This window comes from Maylandia zebra, linkage group LG11 (assembly GCF_041146795.1).
Source record: "Maylandia zebra isolate NMK-2024a linkage group LG11, Mzebra_GT3a, whole genome shotgun sequence".
NCBI lineage: Eukaryota > Metazoa > Chordata > Actinopteri > Cichliformes > Cichlidae > Maylandia > Maylandia zebra.
In genome coordinates this window covers 21,186,414-21,200,779 of record NC_135177.1, presented here as the reverse complement: position 1 = coordinate 21,200,779, position 14,366 = coordinate 21,186,414, and the positions used below count along the sequence as shown (strand labels likewise).

At 43.1% G+C, this 14,366-nt stretch overlaps 1 protein-coding gene across 5 annotated transcripts; it reads right to left on the bottom strand.

The window, feature by feature from the left end:
* Window positions 1-15: 15 nt before the first annotated feature.
* esrp1 (epithelial splicing regulatory protein 1) lies at window positions 16-13,954 on the bottom strand. Of its 5 annotated transcripts, none has more exons than XM_024799028.2 (16): window positions 13,587-13,954; window positions 13,028-13,186; window positions 12,793-12,909; window positions 12,300-12,411; window positions 11,271-11,414; window positions 10,848-10,902; window positions 10,652-10,759; window positions 10,372-10,504; window positions 10,247-10,289; window positions 9,304-9,623; window positions 8,403-8,627; window positions 8,049-8,301; window positions 6,540-6,720; window positions 3,248-3,389; window positions 2,699-2,788; window positions 16-1,360 (listed from the first exon to the last, which is right to left on the bottom strand). In XM_024799028.2, the coding sequence occupies exons 1-16, from the start codon at window positions 13,716-13,718 to the stop codon at window positions 1,226-1,228; spliced, it is 2,349 nt and encodes a 782-aa protein (XP_024654796.1). In that variant the 5' UTR covers window positions 13,719-13,954; the 3' UTR covers window positions 16-1,225. The 5 variants fall into 5 exon arrangements, with proteins under 5 accessions (XP_024654796.1, XP_024654795.1, XP_024654797.1 ...); XM_024799027.2 differs by having other exon boundaries at window positions 10,652-10,762; window positions 13,587-13,953; XM_024799029.2 differs by having other exon boundaries at window positions 8,061-8,301; window positions 10,652-10,762; window positions 13,587-13,953.
* Window positions 13,955-14,366: the final 412 nt, after the last annotated feature.

Genomic DNA, 14,366 nt, shown 5'->3' with positions numbered 1-14,366 from the left:
AGCTGGAGGATGACAAACTTGACATGTTAAGTTTATTGTTTGTTTTTCTTTTTCTTTTTCAGCATGCCTGCAGTAGGGCGTCCTGAGGAGGATTAAATCCTGCTGTGGCACATGCATACAGAAACATGAAGCCCAAACATCAACTTTATGCTGAGCATAAACGGCATTTAAATTCACATGAAACATATCCGACACGTCCTTCATTTCCTTTCCTTTTCGCCTTTCCTAAAAATCTACAGGTTCAAAAGAAGTACGGTGATTAGATTTCTTAGAGCAACCTGTTTGTTCAAAAACGTTCTCCAATAACAGCGTAGACGGTGGAAAGAAGACAAGGAAAGTGTGATGGACTGCTAAAAATATGTCACAGAAGTGGTCATAAACCGGCTCTGGCTTTACTCTTTGCACAGTAAGCTGAGAGCTTGTGATCTGAGCCCTCTTGAAGAATGCAAATTTGTAGTTAAATTACTGAGAAGTGGGACTGTCTTCTTTTCAGCTGAATCCAAATACACAACAAGGCAACTTTGGCGTGGCGCAGCATGGAAACATACCCTTGTCAGACACATAAAGGAGGGGGCTAATGAAGTGTGAGATGTCACAGTTTTTGTAAATTGAGGCCTCATAACAAGGTCCAGGCTATCAGACAAACTCACAGTGTAACATATAGGATATCATTCAAACATACTGCTATTATTTTCATTAGTAGTCTTATTGATTAGCAGTGCATTGATATTTGGCATTATGTAAACATCTTAAAGTTTCACTACTAACTTCTTCATGCACTAAAGCTTCCAATACAATCACTGTGTACTGTATCAAATGTATATAAACACATACAATGTAATGCATTAACAGATTATGTAATAAAACATCTCAACACAGCCATGCGTAATACTCATTCTCATCTCTTTCACACTCACACACTTTCACTCTTCACAGAAAAGCTTAAACGTTTAGCTCAATTGCTACTAAGTCACTCCTCTCTAGTTTGGCTAACAAATATGTACCGTAATGATTACAATAGAACAGGTTAAAAAATCTCTATAAAGCTTTTAAAATACACAATGTGCAATATAAGATGAGAATGCTATTGTTGGCTAAGGCCACAGAGAATTTGGTATAAAATACATTAATTTCTGTTGCTAAAGATATAAATAACACATCTAAAAGGCTATTTAAAAAAAAATCTAACAAGTCTTTGACATATACCAAATTATCACATGTGACCCTAGAGCAGGGTCAAATCCAAATACTGCCCCCCTGGCTTGGTCATGAGAGCAGGTAGTGACATAAGAGGAGCCTCACTTGAGCTGCACTGACCAATCAGACTGCTGCTCAGGAGGGAAACAGACTCTGCAGGATTCTGCGGAGAGAAGAAGAACAAGGGTGAGGAAAGAGTTTTAGCCCCCAACAACAACAAAAAAAAGAGCACCTGCACCAGACATTACCCATCACCTTCTCAATCACCTAAAGCTGTTATTACCCATCTATTACACTACCACATTGCGACAGCACCATCTGACCGTTGACTAAGCCCCGCCCCCTTAGGTATTGTTGCAATTGTTCTGTAAAGTAATTTTACTCTTCAGCAGGCCAGTTTCGCAGCAGACATTTTGGCGTGAAGCAGCAGGTAATCACAAATGTCTGAGAAAGGACGTTAATAAATATATCTATAAGATTACAGTTAACCTGGTTCTGCCAGAAGATTCTTCCTGCAAAAAGGGAGTTTCTCCTTCTCACTGTTGCCAAGCGCTTGCCCTTAGGTGTGTTGTTGCAGTTCCCTTCTGTTATTGTAGGGTCTTTACCGTTTCAATTTTATTCGTTTCTGTGTTCTTTTTAGTGTTTCTAATTATCATTTGTCAGGTGGAAAATTCTAGAAGCTCAGAACAAGCGTTACAATAAAAACACATGACTCACAGCCAAGTGGATATGGCAGTCTCACTAAACATCTGTGTCATTACCTCCTCAGGATTAATGCATTCAAAAAGAAATTGAGCATAAAGTACAAAATGCTATTTTAGTTAGTTTTAGGGGGAGTTTTGAGAGGGGGGGAGGTAAGTTGTTTTTTTTTTTAATTTAGGTTAACTATATACATTTTCATACCTAGTTTTATGTACCTATAATATCCTTGTATTGATGTATGAAACATTAAAAAAATGTATCTTTAATACTGCAATGTAACAGTAAAAATGAGGACTTATTACTGGTTATCTGGGTAAGAGAACAATTCAAACTTTAAAGCAGCTACTTTCACTTTCACAATATTTTTATGTTGTTCTGTGATGAAAATGTCACCACTGAGGAGTTTCTTGCGCCCGCTATTTGACTTTCACGCTGTCTGGACATGCAGAAAAAGGACCATGCCTGTACAGTCAAAGGGGAGAGGGTTCAGTGGACGGTCAGTCGGCTATGTGGTGCTCAGTGTTTTCATTAAAGGCTTCACGAGCGGACAGAAAAAAGGTTAAACAAACGCCATGTGAAAACCCATGAAATACCTAAAAACCAAGAGATTTCCTCCAATTATTTAACCTAGTCAAAAGGAAATACCTGAAAATTCCCCATTAATGTGGAAAATGGTGCCCTGTAAGCCCTGGTGACCAGTAAAACCACAGCTACAACACCTTCTCTAAATTAAATCCCCCCGACTGATCCCTCAGCCAATCCTTACCTGCCACCTGCCTCAGACACCTTAAATACACACCCATTCTTTGGGCTGCGTAAGCAATGTCCTGGTCGGGTCATGAGTGTGCACGGGCCCGTGGGCGTGCATGAAAGCATCCTCGGGAGCATACTGTGGCATGAGGAAGGGGGAGGAATGATAGAGATGGGGGCTGAGACACATGTAGCCATAGACACTAATCTAAAGGCCTTTAAAATACAGAAAACAAAACCCAGTCTGTCTCAATATATTGCTTAAAGTAGTCCTTATCATGTCATAATTTATCTTCAGATTCTTCGTACTCTTTCAGGTTTAAATAAGATCTGAGATTCTCCAGTTCAAGTTGAAGCAAGCAGCAATCCGTGTGTGACAGAACAGGGAGAGGAGACAGGATAAACTAGTTTGATAGCCTCTGGGCAAACACAGTGGATGCCTGACAATACACACCCATAATACGAGGAGATTTGAATACAACACTTTGGATCCTACAGTGAGGTATGAGAGCTCTGAAGGCACAGAAAATCTCCATTATAGGAACTTCATTAATAAAATGCTAAGTGCACGGTGCATTTGAAGGACGCCACCTCTTACCTGGTAACCCTGCACTGCATTTATGAGCTCTTTGACTCCGTTGCTGTTGTAGGTCAGACCGGGCATACGCACCAGGCCTCCCGGCGAGGCAATGGAGGAGGGGGAGGGGAAGAAACCTAAGGTGTTAGGTGAGCCAGGTGGACTGGAAAAGAAAAAAAAAAGGAAAACAACAAGAAGGGAAAAAGGACAGAGACTGTTATCCTAAGTACAAAACCAGCATAAACATGTATCTTCTCAGAAAACACAACGTATGCAGCAGGATTCAGGAAAAACAAGACTGGGAGTAACTCTGGGTGTTGTCTTTGAGTGAGCTGCTCTCTCAGTCTCTGATGGCTCACCAAAGAGAACCAGAGGTCAATGCTTGTTTACCAAGTACTTTGATAACGCAGACTTCAGTCATTAACTACCCTTGCCCCAGCCTTTCTCCTTGGCAGTATATAATTCAACCAAGTACAAAATGCTCGACCTCTTTTCTTTTTTTCTTTTTTTTAAATGGGAAAAAACCTTTATAGTTATTGCAAGTTTTAGGTGTTTTTAATCACTCACTAATGTACACAACATGTTTCAGTGAAAGTAAAACTATTTTGAGTTTGATTGATGCTATGCAGGCGGTTCAAAGAAGAAGATGACTAAGAATGAAGAAGATCAAGCGTGGATAGCAGTTCCACATTTCTTATGCACATCCTGAACTTTTGCAGGGCTTTATGAGAGAAATATAAATATATGAATCACTCAAGCCCAACACTCAGTCTTTAACCTGCCGGCCTTGCAGTACAAAGTGTGCATATCTTTATGAATAAAGCAAGTAAATAAGTGTCCAGCAGCTCTACACAGGCAGCTCCCTAAACCAAATGGACTATTTCCATTCACAGGGGTATGCCAGGACTGGGGAATCCACCTCTTATGTGCTACATGTGAGAAATGGAAGCTCTGCCTGGATCTGAGAGTTTGTCTGAGAGCAACTTCACCCACCAGTAAACAACCCACAAGTAAACACCACCCGGCAGCCTCGGCTTAGCGTCGGTTGGCTCGTAAATTTCTTTATAGAAATTCAGGAGTGGTTGATTTAATGTGAGAAAGGAAGATTACTTAATGGGAGAAACAACAGTAAGCTCTCACAAAGCATCAAGGATATTTCAGGTAAATGTGTACATACAGTGGGGCAAAAAAGTATTTAGTCAGCCACCGATTGTGCAAGTTCCCCCACCTAAAATGATGACAGAGGTCAGTAATTTGCACCAGAGGTACACTTCAACTGTGAGAGACAGAATGTGAAAAAAAAAAATCCATGAATTCACATGGTAGGATTTGTAAAGAATTTATTCATAAATCAGGGTGGAAAATAAGTATTTGGTCAATAACAAAAATACAACTCAATACTTTGTAACATAACCTTTGTTGGCAATAACAGAGGTCAAACGTTTACTATAGGTCTTTACCAGGTTTGCACACACAGTAGCTGGTATTTTGGCCCATTCCTCCATGCAGATCTTCTCGAGAGCAGTGATGTTTTGGGGCTGTCGCCGAGCAACACGGACTTTCAACTCCCGCCACAGATTTTCTATGGGGTTGAGGTCTGGAGACTGGCTAGGCCACTCCAGGACTTTCAAATGCTTCTTACGGAGCCACTCCTTTGTTGCCCGGGCGGTGTGTTTTGGATCATTGTCATGTTGGAAGACCCAGCCTCGTTTCATCTTCAAAGTTCTCACTGATGGAAGGAGGTTTTGGCTCAAAATCTCACGATACATGGCCCCATTCATTCTGTCCTTAACACGGATCAGTCGTCCTGTCCCCTTGGCAGAAAAACAGCCCCATAGCATGATGTTTCCACCCCCATGTTTCACAGTAGGTATGGTGTTCTTGGGATGCAACTCAGTATTCTTCTTCCTCCAAACACGACGAGTTGAGTTTATACCAAAAAGTTCTACTTTGGTTTCATCTGACCACATGACATTCTCCCAATCCTCTGCTGTATCATCCATGTGCTCTCTGGCAAACTTCAGACGGGCCTGGACATGCACTGGCTTCAGCAGCGGGACACGTCTGGCACTGCGGGATTTGATTCCCTGCCGTTGTAGTGTGTTACTGATGGTGACCTTTGTTACTTTGGTCCCAGCTCTCTGCAGGTCATTCACCAGGTCCCCCCGTGTGGTTCTGGGATCTTTGCTCACCGTTCTCATGATCATTTTGACCCCACGGGATGAGATCTTGCGTGGAGCCCCAGATCGAGGGAGATTATCAGTGGTCTTGTATGTCTTCCATTTTCTGATGATTGCTCCCACAGTTGATTTCTTCACACCAAGCTGCTTGCCTATTGTAGATTCACTCTTCCCAGTCTGGTGCAGGTCTACAATACTTTTCCTGGTGTCCTTCGAAAGCTCTTTGGTCTTGGCCATGGCGGAGTTTGGAGCCTGACTGTTTGAGGCTGTGGACAGGTGTCTTTTATACAGATGATCAGTTCAAACAGGTGCCATTCATACAGGTAACGAGTGGGGGACAGAAAAGCTTCTTACAGAAGACGTTACAGGTCTGTGAGAGCCAGAGATTTTCCTTGTTTGAGGTGACCAAATACTTATTTTCCACCCTGATTTATGAATAAATTCTTTACAAATCCTACCATGTGAATTCATGGATTTTTTTTTTCACATTCTGTCTCTCACAGTTGAAGTGTACCTCTGGTGCAAATTACTGACCTCTGTCATCATTTTAGGTGGGGGAACTTGCACAATCGGTGGCTGACTAAATACTTTTTTGCCCCACTGTATTTACAGATTTTCAGCTGGAACAAGGTGAATTTCTTTTTGAGTTCACAAGATTTTCAGAAAGCTTGACCTCTGTCAAGGTCACTGAGATTTGAACTCATCTGAGATTTTTAGTAGATATTACTATGGTAACAATTTGAAGCTCCTATGTCGCTTTGTTCTCGAGTTATAGCATTCACAAACTTAGGTGTCCAGGCTGCCCGCCCGCCTTGCAGGATGCCGACAATAGCCCCTCAGGCTTTGAAGGCTGAGAGGTAAAAACTGTGAGAATTCCTGCACACTGTTAAAACAATAACTTTCTGTGACCTTTATGCGAACTAATCAGACAAATCAAAACTTTTCAAACAGATAAAATCAAATAATTTCGGCAATGAAGAGAGTTTTCCCTTTGGACCTTCCACTAACAGACCTCTCACCTATTCACCAATGCAAATATTTAATATTTAAACATTTTTGAAAATATTTTCACAAGCTGAGCCATTTAATCTCTGATTCAATAAATCCCTTCATCTGTAAATACCATTGTTTACCTGGGGTAGTAGGCTGCGTAGTTCATGTATAGCTGAGCTGAGGCGGGGTAGTAGGCATGTCCTGGTGGTAGGGGGCGAGGAGCCAGGACCACCTGCCCAATGGGAGGGTAGAGAGCAGCAGCAGCCTCTGGAGGCAGGACAGGTGGAGCAGGTGTGAAGGAATAAGATGGTGGCGATAAACCTGGCGAGGAGGAGAGGTAAAAGATTTTTAACCAGACGAACAGAGACACGCGTGAACAGAGACATGGTGGAGAAGTCTGCAAGGTCATTGTTTGTTTTTTGGAGAGGTGCTCATGCAAATCTACAAACAATGACCCTCCACAACATCACTCAGCACCTGACACACTTTGAATGTATGCACGTGGCAAACAATGAAAGCGTCAGCGTATTGTACACTACGCTGGACCACCGATGGGCCTGTAACCTGTATGTTTCATTATTTCAGTATTTTATTATCACCTCTGTGTAATTTCGGAGCAGGTAAGATGCTTTTAATTCACTCGACAGTTGTCAGTGTTTAGCAGCATCTGGTTTATACTTTCTCATATGCATTCATGCATAAAGCCTTCCAAGTATTAAATATTAGCAAAACAAGAGCCACAGCGCTGTCAGAGAACAGAGACACTGTCTAAATGCAGGGGACAGTGCCGCCTGAGCACTTTATCCTCCTTGCATGGTGATTCTGGCTGTTCCTGCAGTCTGTGTGTGCATTTTCAACATTTAATTTCATCTCATCATGGACCTTTTTAAAACCCGCATGTCTAGCCTTGAATCCCTGTGTTGTGTCCCTTTCACTAATGTGAACTATTTCATATTAAACAGCTCATAACCATTAGACGTGTTATAATCCTCTCTTTTTGAAAACTAAGAGTCCACATTTAAGTCGAAGGACTACACACACAGAGATCAATCCACCATCTACGCACCAGCGTTCAGATATGCCCACAGCCTTTACACAGCTCCTGATTGGACAAGCACAGGAGATGCACACACCAGAGGTGTGCCAGGCCATTGAGGCCTAATCCCACAACCACCTCTACTCATCTGATAAGATTAGAGAGATGTAAGCCATTTTTGATGTTTTATGAAGATAGCTGGAATCAAACTGTCTTGCTTACACTTTCCCAACCCTTTCAGATTTTTATGAAATACTTCAGCAGTGTAAGAGAGTGGAATTTATGAGATCGACAAACATGCCACTAAAAACAAACTACAGTATTTTCATCTAAATGTGTGAACACAGGCAACAACTGAAAAAAGGATGGTTACCCCATTAGGTTTATTAGGTCATGCAGATGGGTAATTTAATCACACTAAATTACAAAGAGGTGACACACTCACATACACCAACACAAACTCTCAGACACACAGTTTTCGATCCTCCTGGTTAGACCAGATTTCCTCATCTTCCCACAGTTTGAGATTGGAGAAAAACCCAGCAACCCTGCACAAGGCAGGAGCCCACCTACCCTGCAGTCCCGAAGCAACCCAGCTCCCAGCAGCACTTACGTCTTGACTTACATGGCGGCGGGCTGAGCCCTGTCCCACTCCTGCTCCGGGTGTGTGTGTGTGTATGCGTGTGCGAGAGCGAGCCTCCCATCAGCACGAGGCCCATCTCCTCTGCGCTGCAGGGAAACACCTCCACGTAGCGGCTGTTTGCCCCACGCTGGCTGGACATCACATGCTTGTGAAGCCGCTGCGAAGCTTGGAGCGCTCGCTCAGCTGATGTCATCTGGATGAAGCAGTCACCTGACGGACGACCCTTAAAGCGGAGACGAATCAGAGATTACTCCGCAACACCTGTAAATTTGTGCTAGAAAGCATGTGAGTCAATGGGTGTGTCAGTGTGGGTGCTGCATGTACCTGCTGGTTGAGGACCATGTGCACTCCATGCGGTCTGATATCCTGTGTAAACTCGCCCAGGAAGGTGAGGATGTCCTCTATGCTCGCCGTGTACGGCAGCCCTCTCAGCCGCAGGCAGTCTCTCACTCCACCAGGAGGGGGCAGAAGAGACACCGTGGGCAGCACAGGCATCAGAGGGGCAGGGGCCACAGAGATCAGAGGGGTTGAGGAGTACCTGTTTAGCACCTAAGACACAGTTTCAAATTACATACCCTGCCTAAAGCAAAAACCTACCGAGTACGCAGTGAAGTTTTAGGAAACCCTTTCTCCTCTAGTACTGACAGGTAAAAGTCACTAACTATAACTCAAAAGCAAACATCTCAAGCAGAACAAAGCCAAGTCCAAGCTGTGTTTAAATATGACGCAACGTCAGACAGGAGCTGGCGTGGTGCCAACAGGACACCAGCGTGTTTGCATTTCTGGAGAGGACCAATAAACCTCGCAAGTGTCTCACACACACACACACCACGAAAGGCCTCTGCATAGATATGTAGGTGGACTGTCTGCTTATCAGTCCAGAAAGATAAGAAAATGAATGCCAAAGAGACACAAAGAGCAGTGGAGCACACGAAGAGCGAAAGAAAGTTCAAAAGAGAAAGGAGCAGCTAGAATAACCGTTTGTAGGGAAACATGCACACACAGTCCACCTTGTTTTACTGGTCCCCACCCATGAGCTTCTCTCCTATAATGCCTACAACTGCCTGAGAAGATAAGAAACACACCCTCACGTTGTCACTCTTTGCTGCTGTGGCCAAATAAACAAACAGTTTTTCTCCTCTAAAACCTACAAGTGAGCACACAATCAAGCACATTTCACTCAACCGCACACCGTAAAACAAAGCGAAGAAACACCCCGGCGTACCTGCTGCACCTCTGCTGCCGTACTCTTAAAAAGCTCGATATATCTTTTCCCCAGGATTTCCTTGTGTTTCCTCAAGGCGCACTGAGCATGTTCTTCACAGGCAAACAAAACAAACGCGTCGCCGGTGGGACGTCCATCTGGGTAGCGAACAAACAGGATGCCGTCCTTTCCCCCGCTGACGGGACACGTCTCTTTAAGTTCATCCTCTGGCGAGAAGAAGGCGAGCACCTGCTCGTGCGTGGCGGTGAAAGGGAGGCCTCGCATCCTCACTATGATCTGGTCCTCGCGGGACAGGAACATTGCTACCTCATGAGACGTACCTGACACAGAGAGAATGACACGGGCAAGCCCGTTCAACTAGTGTTAGTTGGCCTCCTTCTTCTTCTGCAATTGATAAGAGTGATGCTAAATCTGACTTTTCAAGCCTCTGTGATTTTGAGTAATCGTCTAAATCTCTCATCTGTATGACGATAAACTTTAGCTTTATGTAATGAGGTCACTTCTGGTTTCTGGGAGGCGTTCATCATGTGAGTAAAATTATTAATATTCAGGTCAAATGACTCAGTGATGAGCTGTGCCTTGTTGACAAACTTATTGCCCTTCATAAAAGGCTGTGTTGCCATTAAATGGTATCACTGAGTCATAACCAACAGCTTTTTGTGCTAATAATAATTTTTCTTTTAAGATTACAAGTGGCATGAAGGAAAAATCCCAATGGACCTGGAGACATTTACAAAGGTCCTGAAACATTTTCAACTCCTAAAAATCATTATTACTAAATACATGAATTCAAGCTCATATAAGAAGTTGCTGAAGTATTAATAAAATAGCACCATAGAAGATCTCAAAGACTTCAAAAGTCCTCTTTTTCAACTCAGTTTCACTATATACACACATAAACCAGGCGGCTGCACTTAAGCTAACAGATATATGAACTTCCCACCTCCTGCTATCTTCAGGAAGTCATCTCCTGTCGCTTTATAAACCTGCCGATAGAGGGGAACGATGTTTAGTGATGGGACAATAATTTGGTGATGTGGCTGATTCTACTGTGTCCAGACGCCTTACCTCAATATATCTATTCCCCATGTGGTGTTTGTGTCTCTGCAACGCCAGCTCTCTGTGTTCCTCGCTCACAAAGCGAACCAGAGCTTCTCCATTCCTCCTCCCTTGAGCATTCAGGCACAATGCAACCCCTCCTCTAAAGAGAAGAGCACAGCATATGAAGGGGGTTATAAAGCCTCTCTGAAAACCTCTGTCAGCAGCAGCTTTCTGGGTGTCATCAGTGATTAAAAAAAGATGATAAACAGTGTAAAAATGTGCGCCTTTAAAGATGTCAGCAACGTACTTGGCGATGTTGAGGCCTCTGAAAAATCGAGCGATATCCTGGTCAGAAGACTGCCACGGCAATCCTCTGGCTCGGATCACCGTGTTGTCGCACACTTTCTCCATTTTACTGCTGCACACACACACACACACAGGTATTATTACAGTGGATTATCAGGGAACAAAAATAACGTGTATCTTTAATAAATGTTACTCACCAAGTGCCGCTCTCGAACTTCTCACTAACTCTCTCGGGGTTCGAAAACGTGTGGCCTGCAACAGCAAAGTGACAGAGTCACCATGATAACACACAAAGTAATCAAGCTGAGACCGTTTTTAAAAGGCAAAGCAAATGGTTAAAGTCTAAATCAGGTAAGACCTTACATTTCTTTCCTTTCTTAATTACCGGTTTGTTAAGTGGCACGCTCAAAAGTAGTACTATGAATCTTGGATCATCCATTTTTGGGGGGGAAAATGATTAAAGGAAATTTCAGTTATCCTTAAAAGAGGTCCTAATTGATTTTCTAGTTTAGTTCACAGCAGGGTTTTACTTAAAGTAACACAGTTTTGGAACTCATTAGTAGTAAATCGATTTACTGATGTGTTTGCTAACATTACTCGGTAATGTACGTGGTACTTACAAAATGGCTCGGATAGCAGTGCCAGGACAACGCTGGACATAACCTGAAGCTGCTGTGTGGCTACTTCTGCAGGCAAAGGGACCGATGGATCCGGTGTGGCAGAGGGGTCCCACATGGTGGGCACATCAACAGGTATACTAAGAGCTGAGGAGGAGGTGGTTAAGGAGCACAAGCAAGAGAGCGACAGTGTTATTAATCATGAATGCATCGTGGTCCAGCAGGATTGGACGTTTGATTTCTTCTTTTTTTCCTCTCTCTCATTTCCTAAGTCCATTTTCAATTTAGTTGGAGTTGTATGCTTTGGGTGGAGCCCACTCTCTCAGCTTTCTTCTACACCTTCTCTGAATCAACCTGGAGTATTAAAAGGCAGGATATCTGCAAGATCGCTACACTGATCATCATGGCCGTAACCAGGCCCTCTTTGGTAACTGAGTTCCATTTAACCAGGAGGTTCATCTGCATTTAGAGTTGCCAGCCCTCTGTCCTATTCAAAAGAAGATCCGGTTGTATATGAGCGGAGTCATTCGCCTGCTCCCAAATAATTTCTGTTGCTGGTTTAATACATTTTTTAAAACTAGGTCTGATCTGTTTTTTCCCAAATCATGACAGAATAGACAGGTGTGTGAAAAAATGAAAAAAGTGAAAACAGAACAGCAATACACTCACGTGTTTTTCTTCCTATACCTGTGTGTGCGTGTGTGTGTGTGTGTGTGTGTGTGTGTGTGTGTGTGTGTGTATGGGGTTGGTCCTGTTGGGTAAACACACACTCTTTCACTAAGGGCTTAGTAAGGTGCTGCCACTCTTTCCTTATTTGCATTTCAAAACCTTTATCCCTACAGCCAACTGCTTAATGCGTGTGTTGTGGATTTTTGAGGGTAATGCAATGCACAGTATGAGAAAGAACCAATCAATCGGATCAAATCAATCGAGCAAAAAAAACAAATGTCTGGAAATCCATGACTTAGACGGCGTAAACAGGCAACAGGACATGAAATGTTAATGTAAACAGGTGACGTGTTAAAAGGATACACTCTGCCATGGTGTGGACATTCAGAGCTTTGAGGTCAGGAGCGGGGAAGTGCTTCTTGAACTCCTTCCGAAGGTCAAAGAAAGAGTAGAAACAGTCTGGGACCAGGATGTTCTGGAGAGGAATACAGTGTGAGTGAAAGGCCCATCAGCAGCTTCTGTTTTTATTGCTGTGAAACTCATGTTTGCACAGGCCACAAGAGCATGCACTGCCTACTTCTTGTATCATTAACACACAGTTTGAAGGCACTCAGGAGAAATTTCATGAGCATCATGTGTGCCTGTCTTTTATGTGCACGAGTGTGCGGTATACGCATGGGCGTGTGTCACCGCAGTGGCTTCTCCTGTAGATCAGCTTTCAGTGTTAACATTAAAGTTCAGCGAGCAGTGCGGTGCTGACACAACACAGCCCTCTGAGAGCGTCGAAGGCTCCCGCAGCAGTGAGTGAGTGAAACATCCGCCCTGGCTGCTAGGCGTGTTCCCCCGCCCCGCTCACCTTGCTCGCGGCCTCGGGGTGAATCACTTGGCGGATGTGGAGCTGCCCGTCTGTACACAAACACACCGACGTGCCTGCGCCCGCGCTGTTCACCTCATTTGTCAGTTGCAGATGAAACTGTAAAAACATTTAGAGGTATGGACTTTAATACAGCTGCTTTAACCAGTGCTGTAACTGTAATTAATAATCTATAAATGGCCTATTAATGGCTTTCTGGCTACTTTGAAGACATTACCATGTTTAAAGCTTTATCAACGCTCGGTGCTTTGTACACACAGTCTGCTCCAGATCCATTCTCCTGTTCCACGCTCTCCTCCACCACATCCTCCTCCTCTTTTTCTTCTGTCAAGTCTGAGAGGTCAGGCTTTATGAGGAGCTCATTCACCTTGCCCAACTGGTTCAGAGAGGAAAAAAACAAGTCAGCCTTGAAACAGCCAGCCTAGCTAGAAACTCAGAGGCTTTGGAACAATATAATAAAACCAGCATGAAATATGTGTGTTTGCTACATAGATATTATCACAGTGGAAAGCAGCAAAGGAGCAATTTAAACGTCTTACACATAAGGCAGAAGGTTTTTTGTAATTAAAGCGAACAATGATTTCTGAACAGGTGCGCGTAAGGAGGAATCCCACAAAAATCCCCCTGGCACACTTTTTTTTCCTTATTAATATTGGTCTGACATCATGTATCGCTGTTTGCAGTCCACCTGTCCACTCCTTTGAACACCACATTTCCTGCTTTGGAGTCACGATGATTAGCAAGTAAGAACAAGCAGCCTACAAGTGAGTTTTTACCTTTTTGTTCTTTACATCCACGAGCTGCCAAACCAACTGCACGAGCTCCTTCTCGTCAGACCCCAGGAGATCTCCGCTCGCGCCAGATGTGGCGGTGAAAACCACCACCAGGTAGTCTACCTGCGCCGTCATCTGAATTTTTAAAAAAAGAACCGCAAACACACAGAAAACTAATCTAATACTAAACGAGACTAAAAGGGACTGAAGATCAGCGGGATGTGAGACGCGAGCGGGACGCGGGAGGTAGAAACGCCTTTACTCTGACACCTGAGCGCAAAGGTGAGCCCGTAAATCCAAAGTTTTGTCGCCTGTGAGATTTTATGTGAAGCCTCCCGCAGTCACCATCGCGAAGCAATGGCTGAACGCTCACCGCTTTTGTAGGGAAGCTACCTGTGCGACCACGTGACCCCTTTACCTGGCCCGTCCCTCTTTCAAGTGGTTCAAAGTTTAGTACGTGGCAGCTCACGCGGGACAGAAAAGGTAATAAATGGTTATTAGTATAAAACAACAACGAGAAAAAACAAATAATAAATAATAATAATAATAACAATAATAATAACAAATTTGAAGTATATACACTTTAGTTACTATGTAGTCAATTATTAAAATATTTCATAAATAGTAAATGTCTTTATAACAATTCAATAATTCGAATTGTAGTCTTTTTTTTAAATAAAAAAATATTTTGTCTTTTAAGGGAATTGACAACAACAACAATAATAATAATAATAATAATAATAATAATAATAATAATAATAATAATAATAATAATAATAATAA